The sequence below is a fragment of the Mixophyes fleayi genome, chromosome 1 (assembly GCF_038048845.1).
Source record: "Mixophyes fleayi isolate aMixFle1 chromosome 1, aMixFle1.hap1, whole genome shotgun sequence".
In the NCBI taxonomy this organism is placed as follows: Eukaryota; Metazoa; Chordata; class Amphibia; order Anura; family Limnodynastidae; genus Mixophyes; species Mixophyes fleayi.
Window position 1 is genome coordinate 96184207 of NC_134402.1, and position 25037 is coordinate 96209243.

Below are 25037 nucleotides of genomic sequence, written 5' to 3' on the forward strand. Positions count from 1 at the left end.
AGTCCAAAAACCCCAGTTGCCTCTTTTCCACCATCAACTCTCTTCCTCTGTGATAATTGACTCCACACTAAAATTCAATCCCCACATCTATTTCTCTTGCTCATTCCTGTCGCCTCCGCCTTCACAACGTTGCCAAGATTCCCCCTTTCCTCATTGTGGATGCCAACAAGATCATCATCCATGCTCATGTCATCTCCTGCCTTAATTATTGCAATCTTCTTCTCTCTGGTTTGCCTGACAAATGTCTGTCCCCCTTGAAATGCAGTGTCACAACTAATCTTCTTCTCCTGACATTCCTCTTCTGCCATGCCTCTTTGCAAAACCCTCCATTGGCTCTCCATTCCCTTCAGAATACAAATCAAGTTGCTTACCCTCACTTTTAAAGTTCTCTTAAATGCCTCCCCCTCCTAAATCTCCAACCTTATCAAGCAATAATCCCCTACTCTCCCACTATGTTCTGTCAATGACCTTCTCCTCTCCTTATCAACCAACACCACCTCAAACTCCAACCTTCAGGACTTTGTCCTCGATGCTCCCCACATCTGGAACTTCCTGCCCAACCCAATCAGACTCGCCCCCAAACTCAAATATTTCTTCTGGTCAAAATGACCCCCTTTTGTAAATTCATCCGGAACATGCTTGAATAAAATAATAAACCATGAGACACAACACTATTGTGCTTCTGTATTATACAAGCACCCCAATGCTAATGAGAATAACACAGATGCAAGCTCTATTTATAGTATGAGGGGGTTTCCCATGCTAGCATGCCCAGACTGCTAATGGCAGCCTGGGCTGCCTGTGACTGGTAGTTCCACAGACCAAAATGGTGCGTTCTTTATTTTTTATACATTCTTGCACCGATATTACCCTACACTCACTGCCCCAGGGGTGTAAGAAGAGCCCTAGTGCTTTCAGCACTGGGCTGGGTATTCCTAGAGGGGGGGCCCACAAGATTTTTTTGTGACCACCACTCCCTAGGAAATCCAGCCAGTGCTGAACAACCTGGGGTTGGTTGTCATTATGGCAGGGGGACGCCCTGCCGCGTGTCCCCCTGCTATAGTGCCACCCACCCAGGCTGGTTTGCCTAGTGCTGGTTGTCTGGAAATTGGGGGGACCCCACGCAATTGTTTTCCAGATTTTCATGCAACCAGCAGTAGGCTGGCAGCTCTAGGGTTAATAGTCTTTAGAGGGGGGGACCCTTTCTATTGCTTTGTGACATGGACAGGGCTCCAGAGGCTTTCAACTTCCTTTTTATGCAATGGGTGGGAATAGCTGACCAGGAAATAACATGTCAGATATTTGAAAATCCAAACAAGCCATGTGCAGCTCACCTGGCTATATTTAACAACCTGGTATGTCAGGAGAGCATAGGTGCAGCAGCTGCAACACAGTTTTACAGCAACTGAAATTCATACAACTGACCTTGATTGGATGTATCACAGTTAATATTTCTACTTGTATTTATAATTATTATATTATTATTATTTCTTGCCCACAGGAGCCCCTGCACTACCACCTTAAACTAAAATGCCCTGTTCCACAGCAAAACTTTATAGTGTGAAATTTCCAAACAACTCTGCTCATCTCTACTCCTTACAATGTAAACTCCTAGAAATGCACTGTTGTTGTTTTTGAGGATGTTTACATATACTAAACAATAATAAAAAGAATATACTTTCCCAAGTTAAATATTTTTTTTTACACCATAGTAGAAATGGTGTATTGATGAGAGTTCTACATTGATTGAAATGCATATTCATGCTAATGATGTGCTTCTATACCTTGTCTGCATTCTTCTGATAAACCAGCAGTTCATTTCTTTCTTTTTACTTATTAGATATGTGCATCATATGGTTATGGTTATCTCTCTCCCCATATAATCCCACCCCAGGTCTCTCAGTCTTTGGGGCACTTTTCCTACTTGCTCGTAGGATAACGTATCCAGATCCTGATCAATAAATTCCCTTTCAAGCTACTCAAAAGATTATGGCTTTACCTAAACTACAGAAGTGAAACTACTAAGCCCTTAGAAGAAGCACATGAAGCTCTGCAAGTTCTGCCAGGTAACACAGCTCTGACCCCCTTATCATTTTGGCACAGACAGAAAGTTTCAGCTATGAAAGAGTGCAGCAAAGACATTTCTACAAAGTTCTTCCCATCAGCTTTACAGTAGACATTTAAAAGAGATTATTTGTTGAAGTTCAGCTCGCAGTGATATTGACTTACAAAATCGCTTGTTTCTTAACATTGCAAATATTTATAAAGTCGAGAAGAAGCTGCTCAATTTTAGTTCAAATTTGTTCCATACATTACTGCAATTTGTTTCAATATATATGTGAAAACTAGCAGGGTCACCCGGCGTAGTGTGGGTCCGATGTGTAATGTGTGGCAGTTTTTATATATTAGCAAATTATTTGGTAAATAGATCCAAAATGCTATTTAGAAAATAAGATTTGCTGCTTTGTCGCGTTGTCATTAAGTCGTGTTATGATGAGGTTTCCTTCCAGCAGTCAAACAATTGTTTACGTCCCAAAAATTATGTTTTCAATATTTGTCGCTCTGTCGCTATGTGGTCTAATAGGTTACTTTCTCGATACTAAATAACTGTGTAAGATTTGGCAGCTTTCCTTTGAGAGCTGTGGAAGATATTTACCAACAAACAAACAAACAAACTTCTTGTTTTATATATCTAGATAAGTGGTTTTGTGTTGTATTGTTTTATTGCTAAGAAGCACATGCTATTTCCTACTGTCTCATTTTAACCTTTTAATTTCTATCTCTGTTGTTAACTTACTGGAAAGCGCGTCTCCTTCTCCATTTCCATCGAGATCCTCACATTTATTTTCTCGTATTATCAATGAAACAAGTACAGATGATTAAGTCTTGCAACAACCCATTCAACAAGTTCAGATATTTTCATCTTCTTTCAACAATGATCACTTGATGAACCAACTGCATAAAGTATTATAATTAGTTGATTCCAGTGGAAGTGATGTATTTGGGTTCAGGTACAAAGGAAAGTATTAGCACTTTATAAATATTGCCTCAAGACTGCTTCAAGTCCCACAGAGAGAGCAGTTTCATACTGTTAGCTTTTTGGGCTAGGGAAATGTGTGCTGGAGAAATTTTACTTTGATTATAGTTTAAATAATAAGTGCTAAATAATAAAAACATACAGAGCTGAGAGGAGAATACATAGAGTGTATATCAATTGACAGTGGGACCCCACAAATATTGCAATGTTACTGCAATTAAATAACTGTTAAATATAACAACAGAAGAACTTCATAAGTCCACAATACTTTCCAGATAGGTCGCCAATTTTGTAGCCTTGTTTACAATATTTGTCTACTGTACGGATGTCATACTGGGCGGAGTTCTGAGCTTAATCCAAGGGCATGATAAAATGTGAGTATTACCAAACAAACTTGCACTTACAGTCTCCAATATTGCATGGCGGTGTTTGTTCCAATCCAAACATGTCTACTCTGTAGGAGGAGACATTTTTTGTGGGGTTCCACATGTTCGATTTTTTTTGTATTATTATTGTGGATATTCATATCTTTTATAGAGGTTTTATATGTGTTTTGTAGGAGTTAATAAATTGGAAATTTTTCACAATTGCCTTGGATATTCTATATACATTTATCAATAGATCATCAACATAATCATCAGCAATTTATATAGCGCCACTAATTCCGCAGCGCTGTACAGAGAACACACTCAAATCAGTCCCTGCCCCATTGGAGCTTACAGTCTAAGTTCCCTAACACACACACAGATGGAGAGAAAGAGACTAGGGTCAATTTGATAGCAGCCAATTAACCTACCAGTATGTTTATGGAGTGTGGGAGGAGACCGGAGCACCCAGAGGAAACCCACGCAAACACAGGGAGAACATACAAGCTCACACAGATAAGGCCATGGTTGGGAATTGAACTCATGATCCCAGCGCTGTGAGGCAGAAGTGCTAACCACTAAGCCACCGTGCTGCCCGATAGATATACATTTTAATCAATTGATATACACTCTATGTAATCTCCTCTCAGCGCTGTATGTTTTTATTAGTTAGTACTTTCTTATAAATAAGGGGATTCTGACACTATCCTCTATACGGCTGCGGTTGGGGACCTCATCAGGTGTTAAGATATTTAATCAGCGCCACATGATATTGTTTTGCTTTAAATAATAAGTGACAATATTTGTCTTTTATAATGAATACCACACACACACACACACACACACACACACACACAAATGTTTAGTGGGAGTGGGTAATGCTATATAGAATAACAGTGCTTTGCAAGTTGGAACAAGAATAGATTACATGCTTGTAAAGGACAAACAAAACAAGTATCTATCAAAATTGTCTAATGTTATTAATGGCAATCAATGCTCTAATCCATTACTTTTTTGCTGGTCTCAATTCAGTAAATTTGTATGTTACTAAATCCATAAATTTACCCACATAACGTTTCTTGCATTTATTTTTTTATTTTTTATTGTTAGATCGGTCTAGCATGACTGTGTTTGACTTTGTGTGGAGTGTGGATGTTTGTGTGGAAGCTGAGTGGTGTAGAAAAAGAATGTGGGGAAGCACTGTGTGGAAGTTGCATAGAAGCATAAAGAGACATTAAGGATAAATGTGAATGGATGAAAGAATGGTGAAGAAAAAAGATCTGTCAAATCATTCCAAGATTACTTAAATCTGGTTCGCAGCAACCCTAACAGCATCTAAAGGGGATGGGGATAGTCACCTTTTTTGCCTGAATGATTAAATACTCATTATGCTGTAAATTGGTAAGAGCTTGCTTACCAGGGAAGGGTCCTGCACAACTCTCCAAACATGGATGAGAGAACCCTGTTAGCAGAATCATCTGGATGACAATTTATAAACATGTTTTAAGTGCCTTATTGCCTTTTATTTGCCAAAATTCATCAGTACATCTCCTGCAACTTCTATAGCTAACTCCCTCTCTTAGCCAATGGCTAGTGTGGTTCAAAGTTAGAGCATGCACAGTGACTTAGGTACCTAGTTTTATGTCCTCTCTTTCCTCTCTCCAGTTGTTTCTTATAGTTTCAAAACAACTTGCATCTGTTTCCTGCCCCCCCCCACTTTCCTTTTCTTCTCATATAAGAAAATCCAACAACATGTAGTTCTCAAAGGCTCCAATTCTGAAATCTCTACAAGGACTCTCGAGAAGTCATTTACTAACACCTGGGAGCATGTACTCTGACAGCGGAATGTTTAGGCTGCCCTGGAACTGCCATTATTAAACGGATCCGATGCCATGTGCCACTGTTCATACTATTCGAGTCAGTCATTATATCGGTTGTATGTTTCCTTTTTCTCTATTATACGGTCACCTTACATGTTGTTCGTGAAAATACAAAAAATTAAAATATATATATATATATATTTATTTATATTATTTGCGACCTGCATATTTACACGTTTAAGTGACTTACCAAGAAAGATGATGACTGAATATATCTGAGCTGAAGTGCTCTCTGGCTGTTCAGAGTGTAGTGGAAAGCAGACCCCGTTCGTACCATAGTAGTTGTGGAAAAAATGTTCATTGCTGAGTGGTATAAAAGCAATAACAAAACCAATAATCCAAATAAGTATCAGTGTTGTGATCGTCCGGCATTTTCCAGGTTTCAGACACCGGAAGGGATACACAATACAAATGTATTTTTCCAAAGTCAAATAGGTAAGAAGTAAGACTGACACCTCTGTGGAGAGTATGGCTAATGATCCAACCAGCCGACACTGTGTACTGTCCATCCAGGCCTGGGCATTCATGTTGTATTCACCTCTGTATTTAAGATCATAATATCCAATGACAAATAAGTATATTCCCATCAAACAATCAGCACCTGGGACACAAACAATAGTCATATAGAATAGTCATATAGAACAGTTATATAGAATAGTCATATAGAACAGTTATATAGAACAGTTATATAGAACAGTTATTTAAAAAGAAGACCAGAAGGAATAAAATATATAAAAACTGTATGCCTCTTAAATCTGCATTAACTTTTAATAATAATTGTTGCCAACCTGTTCCTTCCCCTCCCTGGAGCCCCAGGGGCTGGTCTCTCACTGCAGCCCTTTTGTCCAGGGCTCTGTGATTTGTCTCACAGCCCTGGCTGAGTGAAGCTGCTGGGGGGAAGGGGTGAACAGAAGGACCAATCAGAAGCTGCAATCACGGCTTCTGATTGGTCCTAACGCTCACTCCACCACAGCCAAGTGAAAACGTTAATACTCTATTATTCAAACAGGGATGGTACAATTATGAGTGACAAAAAATTGACATGACAATGTACAGTAAGCAGTGATTCGGCTCCCTTTAACCGATGCAAATTAATGTTAAGAAAAAGGTTGGGTTGGAAGGATAATTTTGGTTCTTTATAGGAGAATGATAGATTCTTTCATTGCATCCTGTAGTTTGCACCATTTTAGCCTGTAAGTGCCATTGCCCAATGTTTCCAAATTCCTTACTTACCAAATACAATATAAAAGGAAGCCAGTAGGGTAAAGCAATACAGTTAGAAAAGATGCAGGAGTGCAGTCCAACCAAATATATACCTTTGTTACTTGATCAGTACAGCCTCTATAAGGGGAATATAGTAGTTATATATATATTTTCTCTCAACTCAGATTAGCTAACCTGCAGTGCAACAGGGTTATGCCAAGTAGAAATGTGCTATTTTTTTGCTTTGTTCATAACTCTAAATGAGTTAGGAACAAATTAGACATGAAGTTACCCATCATGTCTAATTTGAGGTAATTGGAGTTCACACCTCAGAGACGTCCATTGTCTGTTCTAATCAACATGCACTGATCTTACAAAATTTGGTGCAGGAGGATCTGCTGAAGAGTTTTACTAGAAATGAGTGGCAGGTTTAACACAAATTGAATTTTGGCCAGTTTTGCAGATGTTTGAAGTTCTGGCAGCAAAATCTCGTTTTCCACATGTGCTTTGCCATAAAATGCACAGTGCGGAAGCTCATAGTGTTTACCATAATACCTTCTAAACCAATAACGACACGGACACCAGAATAACGTTGGAATTAAAATATATTTATTAATATATTTATTAAATGGATAAATTAAACTAAAGGGGCTGAAGGCGGACGAGAGCAGGGCAGATGGCAAAACAAAACCAATAACGGTGGAAAGGTCAGACCATTGAACCACCAACCCAGGATTTACCTTATCTATTGGCCGGTGCGAAATATATGTCCAACGGCAAGACTACACCCCCCTATATAAACCGCCAGCGATAATCAACATACTGGCCCAGAGTCCCATTCACTGGACCCAACACACGTGATGACAACACCATACGAAAGGGGGAGTAGTGACCTATGACATATAAACCAAGCACCATATGCAAACTTACCAACTGCACTGCTCTCCCACCGAAAGAGACGAAACCATTTAAAAAACAGTCGGGTGGGAGGGAGGAATCCGGAAACAGAGAGGGGAAAATGGATGAAAACCATCACCTATATAAAACAAAACCACTCCCCTCTCTCTACCTATTGGTTCACATATACTACAAGCCCATAGGCTAAACACCTAATCACTCACCCACGTGATTTTAACTGCGTTCAGGCTGATGGCCACACTTCTCTTCTGTATAAACAGCACCATGTAATAAAAATATCAATTATTTTCTTCTTTCTTGATCCGTCACAGTAACAATGGGAAATAAAACCTTCTTTTTTTCTTTCTCAGTCTGCTGTAGTCCAAATTGGGGAAAACAAAACAAGCCCCAAAAAATACCCATAAAAAATGACCCATCTGCACACTATGGATAACAGCTGCTAAATGACAACACCTGCAGTCCCTTGGACTCCCCTTTAATACCCACCAATCACAAAGGTTTCCCCATGCTGACTACTTGTTATTGGCTTCCAGTGGAAGCGAAGTTCTCAGGAGTGCCGGCTTTGTCATTTTGTAATGGACGTTCGTAGTGTGTGTATATGTAGATGTTGTTGTTGGACTGGGGACTCCAAGCAGAATACTTTATATCAGCAAAATGAGTTAAATTTAGCAACTAAATGCAGAGTGAAAGAAATATTATACAGAACAGTTTTTATTTCTTCTCTCATCCTTAGTTCTGATGTTCTGTTAGACATGAGCACTAGCTCCTAAATGGAGTAGTGCTGCAGTCATCCAACCAGGAGCTGGCAGTCATTTCTAGCAGTGTCATTGTTGGATCTCTGAACTAGCTGACATACTTCTCTCCACTGGCTTCTCCTGTCTTTATGCAACTGGCTGATACAATGGAGTAACATGGATTTACTTACAGCAAAGTGAAATGATGGACATGGCATGTAGCTTGTTCTCAGATCTGATGTAAGGTCGTGTGCAGATGACAAAGATGTTCCCAATGCAGGTTGCCACAGAAACGACCCACACAAACACTCGCTGAACAATACTTGCAAGCAGGTTCTCCAGCGATGAAATGCCATCTGTGTTTGGTTTGCAGTTCCGCACATGGGGGGCAAAGCCACAGTACTGGAATTTCTTAAAATATCTGACAACAGCAACAAAACATATGTGAGTGCAAGGAGGGAGGAAAATTGTTGACTTAATGAGACTGGTTTGTATTGTGTGCATTGGAATCTTACCACCAATTACCAATTAACAACTTTTAGGCATGCAGGTAATTAGGCATGCAGGTAATTAGGCATGCGGGTAATTAGGAATGCAGGTAATAAGGCATGCGGCTAATTAGGCATGTGGGTAATCAGGATCAGGCATCAGGGTGATGGATTATTGAGCTTCCCATTCCCATTTATCATCTGTACAAACGACTTCTGAGCCGGCACAAGTGTTTTATGCTGCATATGTGGCCAAGATATAGAAATAGACATACAAGTGGCAACTAACTTATGACCTGTCATGCAATTAGAGCCTGCACATACAGTCATATTGTCTGACTAATCTGTAGTTTCTGGGTGGTAGGATTAACGTTCGGGAAAGTTATTGCAATTAATACACACAGATGTTCAAACAAAAAAGCAATTAAAGGGTTTATTAAACCTTTACTAATATTTAGCCACTCCCTCATTTCTTAATAGAACCCCCCATAATGCTGCTGGTCTTAATAGTTATATGTAAATAACTGGTGATACCAGCACTGACCATGCTGTCAGCATTCTCTGAAGTCAGCACTGCTCACCTCCTGGCTGACAATAACATAGCACCATCTGAGGGATCCATAAGCTGGATTATGCACATTGCTTCCCTGATGAGCTATATGTGATATTGGTAATGAAACTCATAAGAAGTGTCTGTGAAGCATGTCCAGGTGGTATGTATTAAAGGTGTACTCCAGCCAGGTAAAACTCTATCACCCACAACTAGTAGCACCCAGGAGGCACCCCAGCCGTAGGGCAGATTCTCCCCCCATCAACTCTGCCCTATTCTCCTTTATGCTTTGAAGTTGTCCCTGATGTTACAGCAGTATAAATCAGGTAACTGAGGCCTGCAGTTGTACTAGCTAAGGGGACAGGTGTCTTTGAAAAGTTTTACCTGGCTGGAATCCTCTGCAGGTCTGAAAGGTCAGCTCTACTACATCGGACACTATGCTCCATTAGGCAAACGTATGTGAACAGTAGCCAGGTATATCTGTGTGTATGTGACCAGACATGGACGCTGGTAAACTGGCTATCCTGCCCTGTGCCACGCTTAGTAAAAGGATCCCGAGTGTATTCCCAGCTGTTGTTGAACTACAACTACTATCAGGTTCTGATTTTTCTTGGAAGTTTTACATACATTGTGTACTTTGGAAAATAATTTAAAATGTTACTTACATGTGAGTGAGATTTTTGAGGGGCATAAACATTCTTCTTTCAATATTTGGAATTTCAATTCCTTCAAGGCTTCTGCACCACAAAACACAGACCACATTACTATATATAGGTAATGCATACAATATACATGCAGTATATGCATATATATGAATATACTTTTGCCTAAGATGTCAAGTTCTTCTCTTGTATCTTAAACATTTTTTCTCATTATCCACTTACTCATTACCACCGCCAAGAAAAATGGAATTAGTAGCCAAAGCTGACAATCAGCATCCCAATTGTGGCATTTGCAGTCTCTGGACAGTGAGCCTTTCACATATGTATATTACTCTATATGAACTTAGAAGGTGATATAAAATTGTCCCTACACATAGATGGGATTTTGATTTATTTAGTTTTTTTACAGTTTAACGCTTTTTGCCTACTATCCCACAAAAACCTGTTCTTCTTCCTAATCTTTGTTCTCTAGTCTAAAAAAAAGTCAGGCTAAGGGTAATGTGATCCTCAGTGCAACATGGTGCTCCTGAAATGGGAAAAAGCAGGAATAAGGACACATTAAGGGAGTAACAGATGAGCAGCTGCAACATTACATTTAAATAATCCATTCTCATTCTAGCACATTCTTCATCTTACTTGTCAAAAGAATTTTATGAGAACCAACATCTTTAAGAAAAGATCAATGTCACAGTCTCAACACACTGTAATATTTTAATACTTACAGGGATTTCAATGTGAGTACATAATCAAATTGGTCTGCTTGGATATTCTGTATGGGGTTATAGGAAATATTCCTGTATAAAAGCAGAATAAAACTGGATCTTATTACATGGAGATAAATTAACATTGATATAGTCTTGCGAATTGCATTTAATGATATACTGTGTCATGCTGCACATTATAATGTGGCATTAAGAATAACTGCAGAATGTGAAGTATATATATATATGTTTAACTAGCTTTTCAACATTTGCTTAGATTTGTTATGTTTAATAAGAAACTAGTGTATATGGAACCTGTAAAATCATGATTGGCCGTACGAGTGATGGGGCAGCTGCAATAAAAATGATTGAATGCAGCTCTACTAAAATGGATTTCCCAGGTTTATATGGACTTGATGAAATACAAGAAAGGATAATGTAGGTCCTTTTATTAGGAAGCTGCTATTATATCACAATACCAAGTGAACATTCACTTACACAAACAAAGCATATTCAATTGGTGCGGACACCAGGAAATCAAATGTTAGCTTCTATTAGTCAGACATCGTTAGCCTGATCACAGCTAGTATCTGACTAGTTCTCCTTGATAACAACACATTTGAGGTACTTTCATTCTTACTATCATTCTTAAAATGGTAGTATGACAGATAAATGGAACAGCTTTCCAATGGCAGATGTATAAACAAGTTCTCCATAATAAAATGCATTTACTTGGATGCTTGTCCAATACTGTTTGAGCATTTTTATAATCTTCTATATAGTATTATATTTCAATGTGACAAATTCAAAAGCAGTATATTTATAAGATGGAAATAAAATATCTAGAAGCTTACAATTGTGATAATTCCTTCATGTCTTTAAGTAAAGACGGAGAAAAGGCTTCAATTCTGTTATTAGCCAAGTCCCTGTTGAGGCAAAAAGAACAAGTTGTGATCAGCTGAATTTATTAATTATACCAAAGGTTTCCAATTCTAATATATACGAAGCTGCAGAAATGTCAGGTCACATGACTATATAATGGGCTAGTGTGCCCATTTGTATGGGAAGGTGTATAGCACATTAAGGTGCAGGCGACTGAGGGCGTGTAAAATATAACTCCTTCTAAAGGAACTAGCCTCAGGAATATGTCTTATGTGCAGGGCCGGACTGGCCATCCAGAACTTCTGGCAAATGCCAGAAGGGCCGATGGCAATGTGGGCCGGTCCGGCTCCCTGCGATCCCCGTTTAAAATAAATATAAAATTAAATACATTTTTTTGAGCCGTCATGACGTCACACGTCATGACGGCTCTGTGGGCCGGCCCTGCTCCAACGCTTTCATAAAAAACACACTTACCTTAGCAGCCTCCGGGAATCCACTGTGCGCCCTCTACAGCCAGGCCTACGCGGCCGCACGTGACGTCACTTTGCGCGGCTGCGTAGGACTGGCTGTAGAGGGCGCACAGTGGATTCCTGGAGGCTGCTAAGGTAAGTGTGTTTCTTATTTTCACAGGGAAAATGGTGCTCCGGGGGAAGAGGACAGGACAGGACCAGAAAATGTGTGCAGGGGAAGGGGGGGGCACAGTATCCGAAAATGTGTGCAGGGGGGGACACAGGTCCTGAAAATGTGTACAGGGGGGGCGACACAGGTCCTTAAAATGTGTGCGGGGGGGGGGGGGGGGGGGCACAGGTCCTGAAAATGTGTGCAGGGGGGGACACAGGTCCTGAAAATGTGTGCAGGGGGGGACACAGGTCCTGAAAATGTGTGCAGGGGGGGGACACAGGTCCTGAAAATATGTGCAGGGGGGGGGGAACGACACATGTCCTGAAAATGTCGCATGGGGGGGGAGAGGGCTGAAAATGTCTGCATGGGGGGGGGGAAGAGGGGCTGAAAATGTCTGCATGGGGGGGAAGAGGGGCTGAAAATGTCTGCATGGGGGGAAGAGGGGCTGAAAATGTCTGCATGGGGGGATGAGGGGCTGAAAATGTCTGCATGGGGGGAAGAGGGGCTGAAAATGTCTGCATGGGGGGGAAGAGGGGCTGAAAATGTCTGCATGGGGGGGCAAGAGGGGCTGAAAATGTCTGCAGGGGGGGGAGAGGGACTGAGTATGCCTATAGGGTTAATGAAATGTCTTGCGTGGTATTTAAAAAATAGAGCAGCTTTTGGCGGCATGATATCTGTTTTGTGTGGCAGTTACATGGCTGCTCTCTGGTCTCAGCTATCACTAGAATATAAGATGGGACTGGTAGAGGTAAATATTTTATTGACCACAAATGTTCAGATATTACTTATATATGCCTGTACAATGGGGTAGTGTTATCTGTCCATAATGGAGTGTTTTTTGTTTTTTTTAAAGAGCCCAATCATTCAGGGTTTATTAACATTTTGCAATATAGTAAAATTTTGGCATTTTCAATACAGTAGCCAGCGAGAAGACAACAAAGCAGCAAGAGAGAAGAGCAAGAACAGGTAAGAGACAACGGTGCAATCAATCTTAATTTGAATGCTGAAGAATATTTCGGAATATAATTTATATTAAGGAGTATTCCTATACATTGGGGGGGCGGGGGTAGGGAGGCGCTGTTGGTGTATTTGCCTACGGTGACCGAAACCCTTAATCAGGCCCTGGGTTTACTGTAGTCGTTTTATGTTTTCGCACACAGTCAGAACAGCATGCTTTTGTAATTCAAGCAAACTGTTTTGCACAACAAGGGAATTGATCAGGATGGGCAGAAGACAAAGCGTGATACACAAGTTTGTGTTGCTGCTTAACATGTTGGACTGCACCAGCAACGCCACTTCAGCGTGCAACAATATCGCGCATGGAACCCACAGCAGGTGGGCCTGTGTTTTTTTTAAATGCCAGGGCTGATTTTTAGTCCCAGTCCGGCCCTGCTTATATGACACAAGCGATGGTAATACATATATCAGCTCCTGTAAATAACATCTGTATAAACTAGAGATATTCACTGACCCCCGTGTTCTGGTTTTGGTTTTGGTTGTGGATCTGGATTAACTCCGTGTTTTGGTTTTGGTTTTGGATCCCGATTTTTTTTCTAAAACCCGATTTTGTTTCTTTGTTGCTAAAATCACATATATTTTTTTTCCCCCCTACATTATTATTAACCTCAATAACACTAATTTCAAGTCATTTGCAGTCAATTTTGACCACCTCACAGGTCACAATATTATTTTCATACACTTTCAAACAAAGACTGCAGATTTAGAAGACCAAGCCTGCCAGATCTATTATTTGTATTTCAGCAATGACAATTAGCAATAGAGCTCTCCCCTTTGTATGTTACCTATATAACACAGTACAATATGACTGGAGATTTAGAAGACCAAGCCTGCCAGACCTATTATTTCTATTTCAGCAATGACAATTAGCAATGGAGCTCTCCAGAATCTCACTGGAGACTTAGAAAAGAAAGAGGAGGGGTAGCAGTGTTCTTCAATCTATGATGCTGCCCAACTACACTAGAGACTGCCAAGAACTGTGCTTCCCCATCTGTGCCTCTCTGTGAAATGGCACTGGATCGCCGCAGAGGGCGGTACTTATAGAACCCAAAGCTCGCGAGATTCGAGATCCGATGACGTAATGATGACGTTTTGACTCGTTTTCAATTCCGAGGGCGCGCGAAAGTACCGAGCCGAGCTCGGATCTGCTAAGTTCAGGTGTGTTCGGTTCTCGGTGAACTGAGCCTGAGCATCTTTAGTATAAACAGTGATTTCTGATGTTATAATAAGGAATAATGCACCACCCGCTGTAAATTATAAAGGATGCTATAAGACGCCATGGATTTCTGTGTCCAGCCTCGTACATTTATATAGAACTCCTCAGTGACTTCTAATATCCATGGAATTTACTGTAGTAAGTGCATTATCCCATATATATTGAGCAAGACAAGATACTTAAATAAAGCTTCAAGGCATGGAGGTGTGTATTTAGATAATGTACCTATTTCAATGGTGGGCTGCAGTGCCTTTTCCCCTATATATACTGTCTGAATATATAGGTGCTTTTGGGAAGGGCTTGCATGCAAGCGCTTTGGATCCTTAGGATTGCTGTACCACACTATCAAAGAAGTACAAATGAATGTCAAAGTCCTGCTTGTTATAACTTTTAGACTATTGTACAAGCAATAATCAATTAGAGTGCCAGATACTGTTTGTAATTTGATAACTCCTGTTACTTCCACATAGGAAATTAGCTTCAGGCTTGAGAATCTTAGTGGTGAGTACTAGAACATTTTTTACTTTATACACTAGCCACCAAGCTGGACCCCTCCTTACCACAGGAGGTCCCCATATTGGACACCACTTGCCACAGAAGGTTCCTTGACCTGACCCCACTTGCCAAAATCAGATGTTTTGTCCTCTTACATGTAGTATGTGTAGTTGTACTTACAGCTCATCCAATCTAGACAAGGCTGAAAAGGTGTTGGCACTTATTGTAAGGATCTTGTTCTTCCGCAGAACTCTGCAAAACAAAGATTACCAAGGATCTTTACATACACATACAGTATTAAAATAAAAATATATCTCTGAGCAGAGCTGCAAAGTATATTAAGGTTCTTGACCACACAGTCTTATAGACTATGGGACAGATTTATTAAATGGTGAAAAGCTGTATTGCCAATGCAAAACTGCAATAAGGCTTTTTTTTCTCCCTATACATCAAAAGGTCACAGCGAGCAACTTTCTACTTTTCTTTAAAATAAATGTGATTTTTAAAATCTTTATTTTTAATTTTTTTTGCCACATTAGTGGGATTGAAAGCCGAATCTGGGCATTCAATTCACTGCGCATGTGCGAGTCGGCAAGCCGACTCACATCAGAGCACAACAGCAAAGACTGGTATTGTGAAGCTATAAGTTAACCCTTACTGCTCTGGGCATGTCTGTCTGGGGTAGCCAAGTATCGCTCAGCTGCCTCTGCGATATATTTCTGTTAGCTTGCCTTGATAGGGGCACTATGGATAAATAGGCCACCATGTGCCATATGCGGTGCCTAGTTTTGTCCATATGGCACATCCCCTTAGTACAGCCAAATTACTGTCATCTAACTACTTTTATAACTTGCATATTGTGATTAAACAACTCAGAGGAGTGAGGGCAAAAAGTTGCTGTATAGCACCCATATGTCAGTGCTGTGTAAGGACACATTTCCACCTATACTGAAAATTACTTAAATAAAATGAAATGTATAACATGCCACCTTAAGAGATTCAAGAGCGATTCACTGATTCAAAATTCGATTAAGTGTATGGCAAGAAGAGAAACCTTTTATCTAATGCAACTGTATAAGTCAGAAGTAATGAAGTTTTGCATTTAGAATTTCTTTAACTTTGCTTTGTCTAAGAGAAAATTATTACTGGAAACAATGGTTGTAAAATAATCTATAAAATGGATTAAATGATAAGTAGTTTGACTTTAGCTGTCATGTATAGTAAGGAATTTAAATATTCCTTAAATATGACGTGTCTGCAAAATGTTAATTTATGTAGAACCCTTACAAAGTGGAGGATTATTTTTTTAGTCCTTTTCAAAAGACAAATCCAAAGCTAAAAATCTGCTTAGGGTTCAATAAACATAGTGTAAAATAATAAGGTTTCAAAATAGCATGTGCTGATTACTTATTACTTATTTAACTGTAAATTGCTATATTAACTATTTTGTAGACTTGGGCCTCACGATTTGCTGAAAGCACATTTTGGAAATGAATGAGATACTGTTTTTGATTTCACTTGGTTTTTAAACTTTTAAGACTAATTTATGTGCACATAGAGAACAATCGGATGGCCGGCGCAGGTTCTCATAAGGTAGGCAATCACTTTCTCATTTTTGTCTGCACAGAATAAAGCGCCTAACATTGCTACTTACAAGTGACTTTTAATTGCAGCTCTCGTCTAGTTCCCAAACGCTGTCATTCAGCTGCTTTCATAGTGACTGCAGCTGGAATGCATCATTGATTTCTATGGGAACTGCATTGTCTGTACCCACACACATTTCCTTCACACTGCTTGCTGGACCGAATATACAAAAAGCACTGATCAGGTCCAGCCAGAGTATGAAACAGATGTCTGGGGACTTAATTTACGTAGTGCCATGGATGCATACAGCAAAATGCTTTGGTGTAGCACAAGTGAGCTTTGATGGTCTGCTCAGTGTATGTCAGGGTTTATCAAGAACCATTCCAGAAATCTTTAAAACTCAAAGAAAGTAGTCAGGTAAATTTAGAAAATAACTAAATTACTGTTCTAATGTTCCATATGCCTTCTTCTTGTTTTGCCATTTCTTTTCTATTTTTACAAAATATAATATTTTGATTATAGTGCACGGTGGCTTAGTGGTTAGCACTTCTGCCTCACAACACTGGGGTCATGAGTTCAATTCCCAAACATGGCCTTATCTGTGTGAAGTTTGTATGTTCTCCCCGTGTTTGTGTGGGTGTCCTCCGGGTGCTCCGGTTTCCTCCCACACTCCAAAAACATGCTGGTAGGTTAATTGGCTGCTATCAAAAAATTTACCCTAGACTCTCTCTCTCTCTCTTTCTATGTCTGTCTGTGTTAGGAAATTTAGACTGTAAGCTCCAATGGGGCAGGGTCTGATGTGAATGAGTTCTCTGTACAGCGCTGCGGAATCAGTGGCGCTATATAAATCAATGGTGATGATGATGATGATGATGATTATAGTGGCCACATGCACTGCAATATTACAGCTGATAATGGGCAACTGGACCAATATTGCAGCCTGTATAGCCCAAAAAATAATACAAGTGTTTATAGAAAACTATACTGAGAAATGGTAGCACAACATAGTATATTACATCTGTATGGTACTCTACACATGACATTTACTAAGCAATGCATTTTTAATGATAAAACATTCAAAATGAAGTTACTTACAGTACAGTTAAGGTAGTGCAGGAACTAAAGGTTGTGTTCTTTAAGGTGGGAATATTATTGCCTTCAAAATCTCTATAAAATAAAATACAGATTGTTATAATTTGTATATTTATGACATACGATGCAAGCATCAGAAAAAAACTATAACATTCAATTTGGGGGGTATTCAATTGTTTCTTTTAACACGCTAAAACAAAAAAAACGAGCGCTCGAAAAAAACTTCATATTATACTGTAATTTTGCGCGCGTAAACAGTTAATACGGTACTTACTCGCTGCCAGCGGGCTGAATTTCAGCTCGCTGCTCAGGGAGCTGTGAGATGAAATTTAGCGAGTAATTACCGTATTAACGGTAATATTTTTAGAGCGCTCGTTTTTTTTTGTTTTAGCGCGTTAAAAGAAACAATTGAATACCCCCCATTTAGTGTTATATAAAAGAAACATGTTTGCCATGTTTTACAATGGGGATACAAAAGATAAAACTAGCACAACAAGTTACCATGTGAACCAAAGAAATTCTTCATACTATTATATGTTAAAACAAACAAAAATCTAAGGATAACAGAAAGTTTTAAGCAAAAGACAACATCTTGGAAACAAACAGCTTATATTGTGGAAAAATATCCTTTACGTGAGATTACCAGCATCTGAGGACGTGGAAAAATTAAATCATTTTATGGAAGGAAAGAGGCTTTGTGGCTAACAAAAAAACTGCGATCCCCAACACCCCTCCAAAGCACAGTCTCCACTACTTTAAGCTCTTTAAAGATCCAATACCCAAACACAAAGAGGTACCTTTACTTAAGCTTCTAAAAAAGGAAAGTGGAGCTGTTGCCCATAGCAACCAATCAAGTTCTAACTATAATTTTCTAGACTGAACTAGATAAATAATAGCTAGAGTCTGTTTGGTTGCTATTGGCAACAACTCCACTTTTCCTTTTTAGAAGCTTTAGTAAATCTAGCCCAAGATCTTGCTTGTGCCAGATGTATTACTATAACTAGCTTGTATTTTGTAGAGGATGCTTAGCTCTTATTAAATTTAGGACAAGTTATAAGCGCTAGGTATTCCAGATTATTACTGTGAAATATAAGGCAATTAGAAGTAATTGAGGATCTCATGGCCATATATAAGCACAAGCTTTTATACAAGGCAAAGAACTCCAAGTTGACTTCTAACATCCTTATCCTTACATTTTAAAATAGAGCATGTGTTTATTCCTCATACTATTGGAGACATGTTTTTGTACAGTAAAAATAAACATTATCTTCATTGCCATTTTATAACATCATGTTTCTATACAGTATAGTTTAGAGAGAGAGAGCTGTTATTGAAATGCTTTGTATAAAATATTTGTGTCTCTTTGTGATAGCATGAAAGATGATTGGGGCCATGGTGAGGTCAGTTCAGGTGGACACTACAGTGGATACAAAAAGTCTACACACCCTTATTGAAATTGCTGGTATTTGTGACGTAAAACCTGAAATTATGATAAATCATGTCAGACCTATTCCGCCTTTAATGTGACCTTGCATCCAATAAATTACAAGTGAAAGATAAATAGACAATTTATAGGAAAAAATTGTGAAAATTAAAAACCTATAATACCTCATTTGCATAAGTGTGTACACACTTTCATAATGGGGCTGTAGATGAGTGCAGTGTTAACCAATCACATTCATGTTCAAAGGTAATTAGCATACACCTGACAGCAATTAAAGTGATTGCGATTAGCCCCAGAAAAAAATCAGCTGATTTCCTTGCAGTTTTCTTGGTTACATCCTACTGGGTTAGCAATGGTCCGCAAAATGCTTTCAAAACATCTATGGGTTCTCATTGTTGAAAGATATCAATCAGGAAAGGCGGTTAAAATAATTTCAAAGGCATTACATGTACCATGGAAGACTGTAAAGACGATCATCAATAAATTGAGAAAATGTAGCACAGCAGGGACAGTGCTGGTGTCACGGGCACTAGGAGTCTTTGCCCAGGATATCACCAGATGATGATCTTACCAGAGTAGTGTGGGTTACACAGTGGTCCTCTGGTAGCAGGGTGACTAGCGGAACATATGACTCAGCAGATGGTGAGAGGATGCAAATAGAAAAGTCAATGACTAGCAGCAATCTGGTTAATGATTAGGTAGATATGAACACGAGGATCTTGATGGACGTGAAGAAGTGCAGGAAGGTAACAGGGAAGTCAGTGGTCTGCGTACAGCAAGTTGTACCACTGCTTATGGTGAAGAGACTTGTCCAGATGCAGGTAGGTAGCGGGGAAGTCAGTGGTCTGCGTATAGCAAGTTGTACCACTGCTTATGGTGAGAGGACTTGTCCAGGAGCAGGTAGGTAGCGGGGAAGTCAGTGGTCTGCGTATAGCAAGTTGTACCACTGCTTATGGTGAGAAGACTTGTCCAGGTGCAGGTAGGTAGCGGGGAAGTCAGTGGTCTGCGTATAGCAAGTTGTACCACTGCTTATGGTGAGAGGACTTGTCCAGGTGCAGGTAGGTAGCGGGGAAGTCAGTGGTCTGCGTATTGCAAGTTGTACCACTGCTTAATAGGTGAGGAGGTGTACAAGTGTTGATGAGTGGAAACATAGAATGTAGACACTAAGAGCACAAGGAACTTGATCCCAAACAGTATGCACAAGTCTATGTTGGTGTGGCAGGCGCTGCTTGACAGAGACGAATTCACTACTGGAATCCAGGCTAATAGTAGAAGGTCAATTAGCATATGAATCTCACGACTGAACAAGGAGGTAAACTTCCCAGCAGATATGCGGCGTAATAACACAGTCTCAGGGAGATAGAGGATTCCGTGGGTAAGTGCAGAACAGTCCAAGCGGATATGCAGTAAACGAATACAGTCAATAGAAAGTAACCATACCGCGGTTCAGTTGAGCAGGCTGTCCACGAGAGGATACAGGAACAGCTGAGCGGCTGCACGCCAGCACGAGTAAAGAAACCACAGGTGAGTGGTAGCGGTAATCAGGGTCTGGGTCAGCACACAGGCAGAGAACTTGACACGGGTAGAATAATGATGAGCAATGCAGGAATCACTGGAGATAGCGAACACGAGTAGAACACTGGAGGTAATAGCGGACTGGAAGCCGCAGATGATTAGAGCAGGAATCAGCAGGGAACTGAAGACACGGAGAAGTACACAGGAACACCTTCAGAGACTCACAGGGAATGAGACTCCAAGATCAGGCAACGAGGTAATGAACACAGGTGCTTTAAATAGGGAGCATTGCCTGATCAACCAATTAACTAAAAGCAAAGGTCAGAAGAGTTCTTAGGAACTGCGCATGCGCAGACCATCAGGATGGCGGGCGGCCACGGTTCAGGATAGGTGCTGGCAGGAATACTGGAGAGCCACGCACCAGTGAAGAGGCACTCACGGTCCGGTGAGTGACAGCTGGAATCAGGACATCCTTCCAAGGATGATGACAGGACAAAGAGAAAACTCATCACAGAGGTTATTAAGAGGTCTATGGCAACATTAAAGGGTCTCCATTAATTTCTGTCAGGATCTGGTCAGTCCCTGCATGTGACAATAATCTCCTGTATTCTGCACATATCTGGGCTATGGGGTAGAAGATGGAAGCTGTTTATCACATAAAAGAACATCCTAGCCCATCTAAATTTTGCAAAAAACCTATTGAGTCACCCCAAATTATGAGGGAAATATATTATGGAATGATGAGAGCAAGGTTTTGGCCTTATTTCTAAAAGATATAATTTAGGGCAAAGACAATCCACTGTGAAGCACTGTGGTAGCAGCATCATGCTTTGGGGCTTTTCTTCAGCTGGGACAGGACCCTTGTCAGGATAGAAGGCATAACAAGTAGCTCAACATATCAAGACATGTTGGCACAAAACCTTCTGGTGTTTGTCAGAAAGCTGAAGATTTTCACCTTCCAATATTATAATGATCCAAAGCACACATCCAATTCAACCAAGGAATGGCTTCAGAGTCTTGGAATGGCCCAATCAGAATCCTGATCTCAATCCCATTGAAAACCTGTGGAATGACCTAAAGAGTATTGTGCACAGGAGATCACCTCACCACTGATGGATCTTGAACTTTTTTACAGGGAAAAGGGAGATAGGTGAAAAGTAGAGGCATGCAAAGTTGATAGAAACTTTAAAAGAGTATCTGCTATAATAAATGCAAATGGTACTTCCACAAAGTATTAGTTTAGTAACGTATTTAGGGTGTGCACACTTGAGTAAACAGAGTATTGTAGGATTTCTATTTAATATTCTTTTTTCTGCTTTCATTTGCTTTTCATTTGAATTGTATTGGTTGCAAGGTCACATTAAAATGGAAAAATCCGACATGATTTATCTTGATTTCGGGCATTACACAAACACCACAAACACGCAATTCCAATAAGGGTGTGTAGACTTTTTATATCCACTGTACATTTGTTAGTATCACTCCTGAGGGTATTGTGGTATTAATCTCTGCCTGCAGTAACTAAGAGGAGCCAGGGATTAAGCATCAAAGTGGTAGGAAACACACCATGGGCCTGAATCATTAAGGAACTTAAATTAAGAAATTTCTTATTTCAGTCTCGTGGACAAAACCATGTTACAATGGAAGGGGTGATAATTAGTTTTCTGTTTTGCACATAAGTTAAATACTGACTGTTTTTTCATGTTGCACACAAATACTTGATAGCTTATTTGTACACTGAAATTTAAAGTTGATATTTGTGTGATACATGAAAAACAGACAGTATTTAACTTATGTGCAAAACAGAAAACTAATTATCACCCCTTCCATTGTAACATGGTTTTGTCCAGGAGACTTAAATAAAACACTTCTTAATTTAAGTTCCTTAATGAATCAGGCCCCATATGAACAACTGTGAAATATACTCATTAATAATCATATATAAAGAAATGACAGCAACAATGACAACAAATGGATCATGGTTTAATTGGTTTTCACAACATTGATTTCCTATAGTCTCATCATGGTCTGGTCTTACAGAGAGTTAGTGGAAGGTGGTCTGGACACATACTGTTACATTAATTGGATTCCGACAAAAATGGACCATAGAGAGAGTGTGTGTGTGTGTGTATATGTATGTTTGTGTGTGTGTGGGGGGTGTAAGACTGTAAGGTCCAATTGGTCAGGATCTGTTATTAATGATTCATTGAATAGCTCCTGAACGTACCCATGATGGCTGCCTCACCCTCTGCAACAATGTAAAGTACTTTGAGTTCTATTTGGAGACTGGCACCATATATAAAATAATAGATGAGAAGCTAAACTAAACTGAACATTGAAAATACATACTGTATGCAAGAGCTTGGTTAGTGCTCACTAAACTTTTCCTGATCATCAGACCCTTTTCCAGGATATATGACGTTGGTCCTGGTGTCTCCCCCTCATACTCAAAACATCCTTATATTGACTGCAGCCCTGTTTAGTGACTGAGGGTTTAACTGGAGAACTCCTAAAGGGGGAATTCAGAGTAACAATGTGCTAAGCCTATTACCGTTAATACAGTAATTTTAACCATGCTTTCTGTTCGCTGCAAAAAGCCAGCGTTGAAATGACCCTATTAATGGTAATTACGCACCATATTACCGTAATATCAGTAATAGTGCACAGGCCACAATACTTTCGGCAGTAACGCAGCCAACTGAATTCCCCCCTTAGAGGTTTCTTTCACTCAGTTGTGACAAATTACTGGTAGGAACTGCAGGCGAAGAATAAGAAGTACTATGTTCAGAGTCTATTCAAATGAGATAAGACAGAACAGTTAATGCTGTTGACTGATGAACAAGTTAACTTTTGTATTTTGGACCTTTTTATGTTTTTCAATACTTGGAAAACTGTTTAGTTGCCCTTTGAAAATTGAACAAGATAAATCCCTTTAGTCAACATTTAATACAGAGAACATTGTAACACTAACAATATCACAAGCAACAAGATCAGCTTGCCAGACCTCACTTCACAAAGCTTCATGTACTGTGTACATAATGAAACCCATGATTTATTTTTACTTCTTAAAATATTTTATACTTACAGCCTCTTAAAATATTTTATACTTACAGCCAGTTTAGTTTAGGCATGTGTTGACAAAGAGGTTTGTCCGGCAATTGACCCAAGAAATTGTTGAGCATTACTCTGTTAGATAAAAGGATAGAACAATCATTCCTGAATTAAGGGGTCACAGTAAGCAATATATAATAATCATTCTACAGGTTATGCTATTTCATCACAATCAATTCTTTATTTCTTAACATAGTTAAGAAAACATTTTGCCTCCCATCTGATGCCAATTACATCTATTCTATTTAGTTTGTGGATAAAGATAGGTGTCTAACAGGTATGAAATGCTGGGAGAAATATATCTGTATGATTCTTCAATCTCTATTCTTGAATGTCATGTATGCATATAACAGCTATAATGCAATTCCGGACCGGTTACATTTGCTCTTTATTTGTTTTATTGCAGCCAATACTCTCTTGTACTGACCACCCCCCCTCCCCCCCCAAAAAAAATACTGGCATCAAATGTGTTGTTTACGCGCAGTTCAGAAATATATAGGATTCTTATAAAGAGAAAAGGGATGCAGGGATATATGAAAGGCCTGTGTAGCTGCAGCTAACACTCAGATCTGTATTTGAAGTAGGTAATGCTAAAACATTTAATAAAAATCAGGTTTTATTTTGTCTAATATGAATACTATAAATTGCTTATTGTTGTATGATGCTATCTTGCTATGATCGATAGAATTCTTATTAGTATAGTTAATAAATCATTATTATTGATTCATAAACTGAAAGGGAAGAGACCATAGATTACAACTCCTATTGTCAATAGAGATTCTTTTTACTTCATCTTAATAGTCTCTTGTAATATGTGCTACAAAACTGTTAAGGTTTTAGAGCTAATAGCTGACTTACTTTGCAAAATGACTTTCATCTTATTTAAAGGCAGGTTCACAATAGATCAAATTCTCTGCTTGCTTTCTGTATAACAACCCAAACCTTTATATCTATATTGTACTATACTTCACTGTACACATACTATTATATCACAGTATAAGGGTTTGTTTGCAAATTGACTAACAAATAATTGGGAGACAGAAATACATCAGTTGTTGATGATCTGCACAAGGCCCCTGATTAAGCTTCTGCTCCGGAATGGAAACATTGAGTTGGGATAATAAATATCACCCTTGATGTGACTTGGTTCAGCATATTAACAGACATACAAATAGATAGCACCCACTGGAATACTTCCTTCTAAGCATTGGGCATATATTTGCAAGTTACCACCTATCTCTGTAAAATTCATATGTTCGGGAGCTAAGTCTAATGACAAGACTGGCCAATTATTTGCCACAGAGTATTTTGATAAATTTGCCCATTCACAAAATGAACATGGATCCTTCACAGGCTCACTCTCTTCCTACAAATACAGCAATGACTGATGTTTCGGTTGTGGAAAAACCCTCCCTCACTATCAGCACCCGACAGACCAGATAGAAGAGGTATAATCTGATCAGTCCTTGCAAAAAAAATGCATTGCCATCCTGCAGGACTCCATGGGGTACATTTATCAAGC

The 25037-nt window shown here is 39.5% G+C and overlaps 1 protein-coding gene across 2 annotated transcripts in view; it reads right to left on the minus strand.

Annotated features, from left to right (window-relative positions):
- Positions 1-25037, minus strand: part of RXFP1 (relaxin family peptide receptor 1) — a 261940-nt gene that overhangs the window by 9799 nt on the left and 227104 nt on the right. For both annotated transcript variants that reach the window (XM_075198196.1, XM_075198201.1), the window contains exons 9-16: positions 23516-23590; positions 17449-17520; positions 14950-15021; positions 11393-11464; positions 10560-10631; positions 9841-9912; positions 8329-8558; positions 5473-5883 (exon numbers count right to left, since the gene is read on the minus strand). In XM_075198196.1, the coding sequence (XP_075054297.1) occupies positions 5473-5883; positions 8329-8558; positions 9841-9912; positions 10560-10631; positions 11393-11464; positions 14950-15021; positions 17449-17520; positions 23516-23590 (1076 nt within the window). The remainder of the gene's footprint in view (positions 1-5472; positions 5884-8328; positions 8559-9840; positions 9913-10559; positions 10632-11392; positions 11465-14949; positions 15022-17448; positions 17521-23515; positions 23591-25037) is intronic.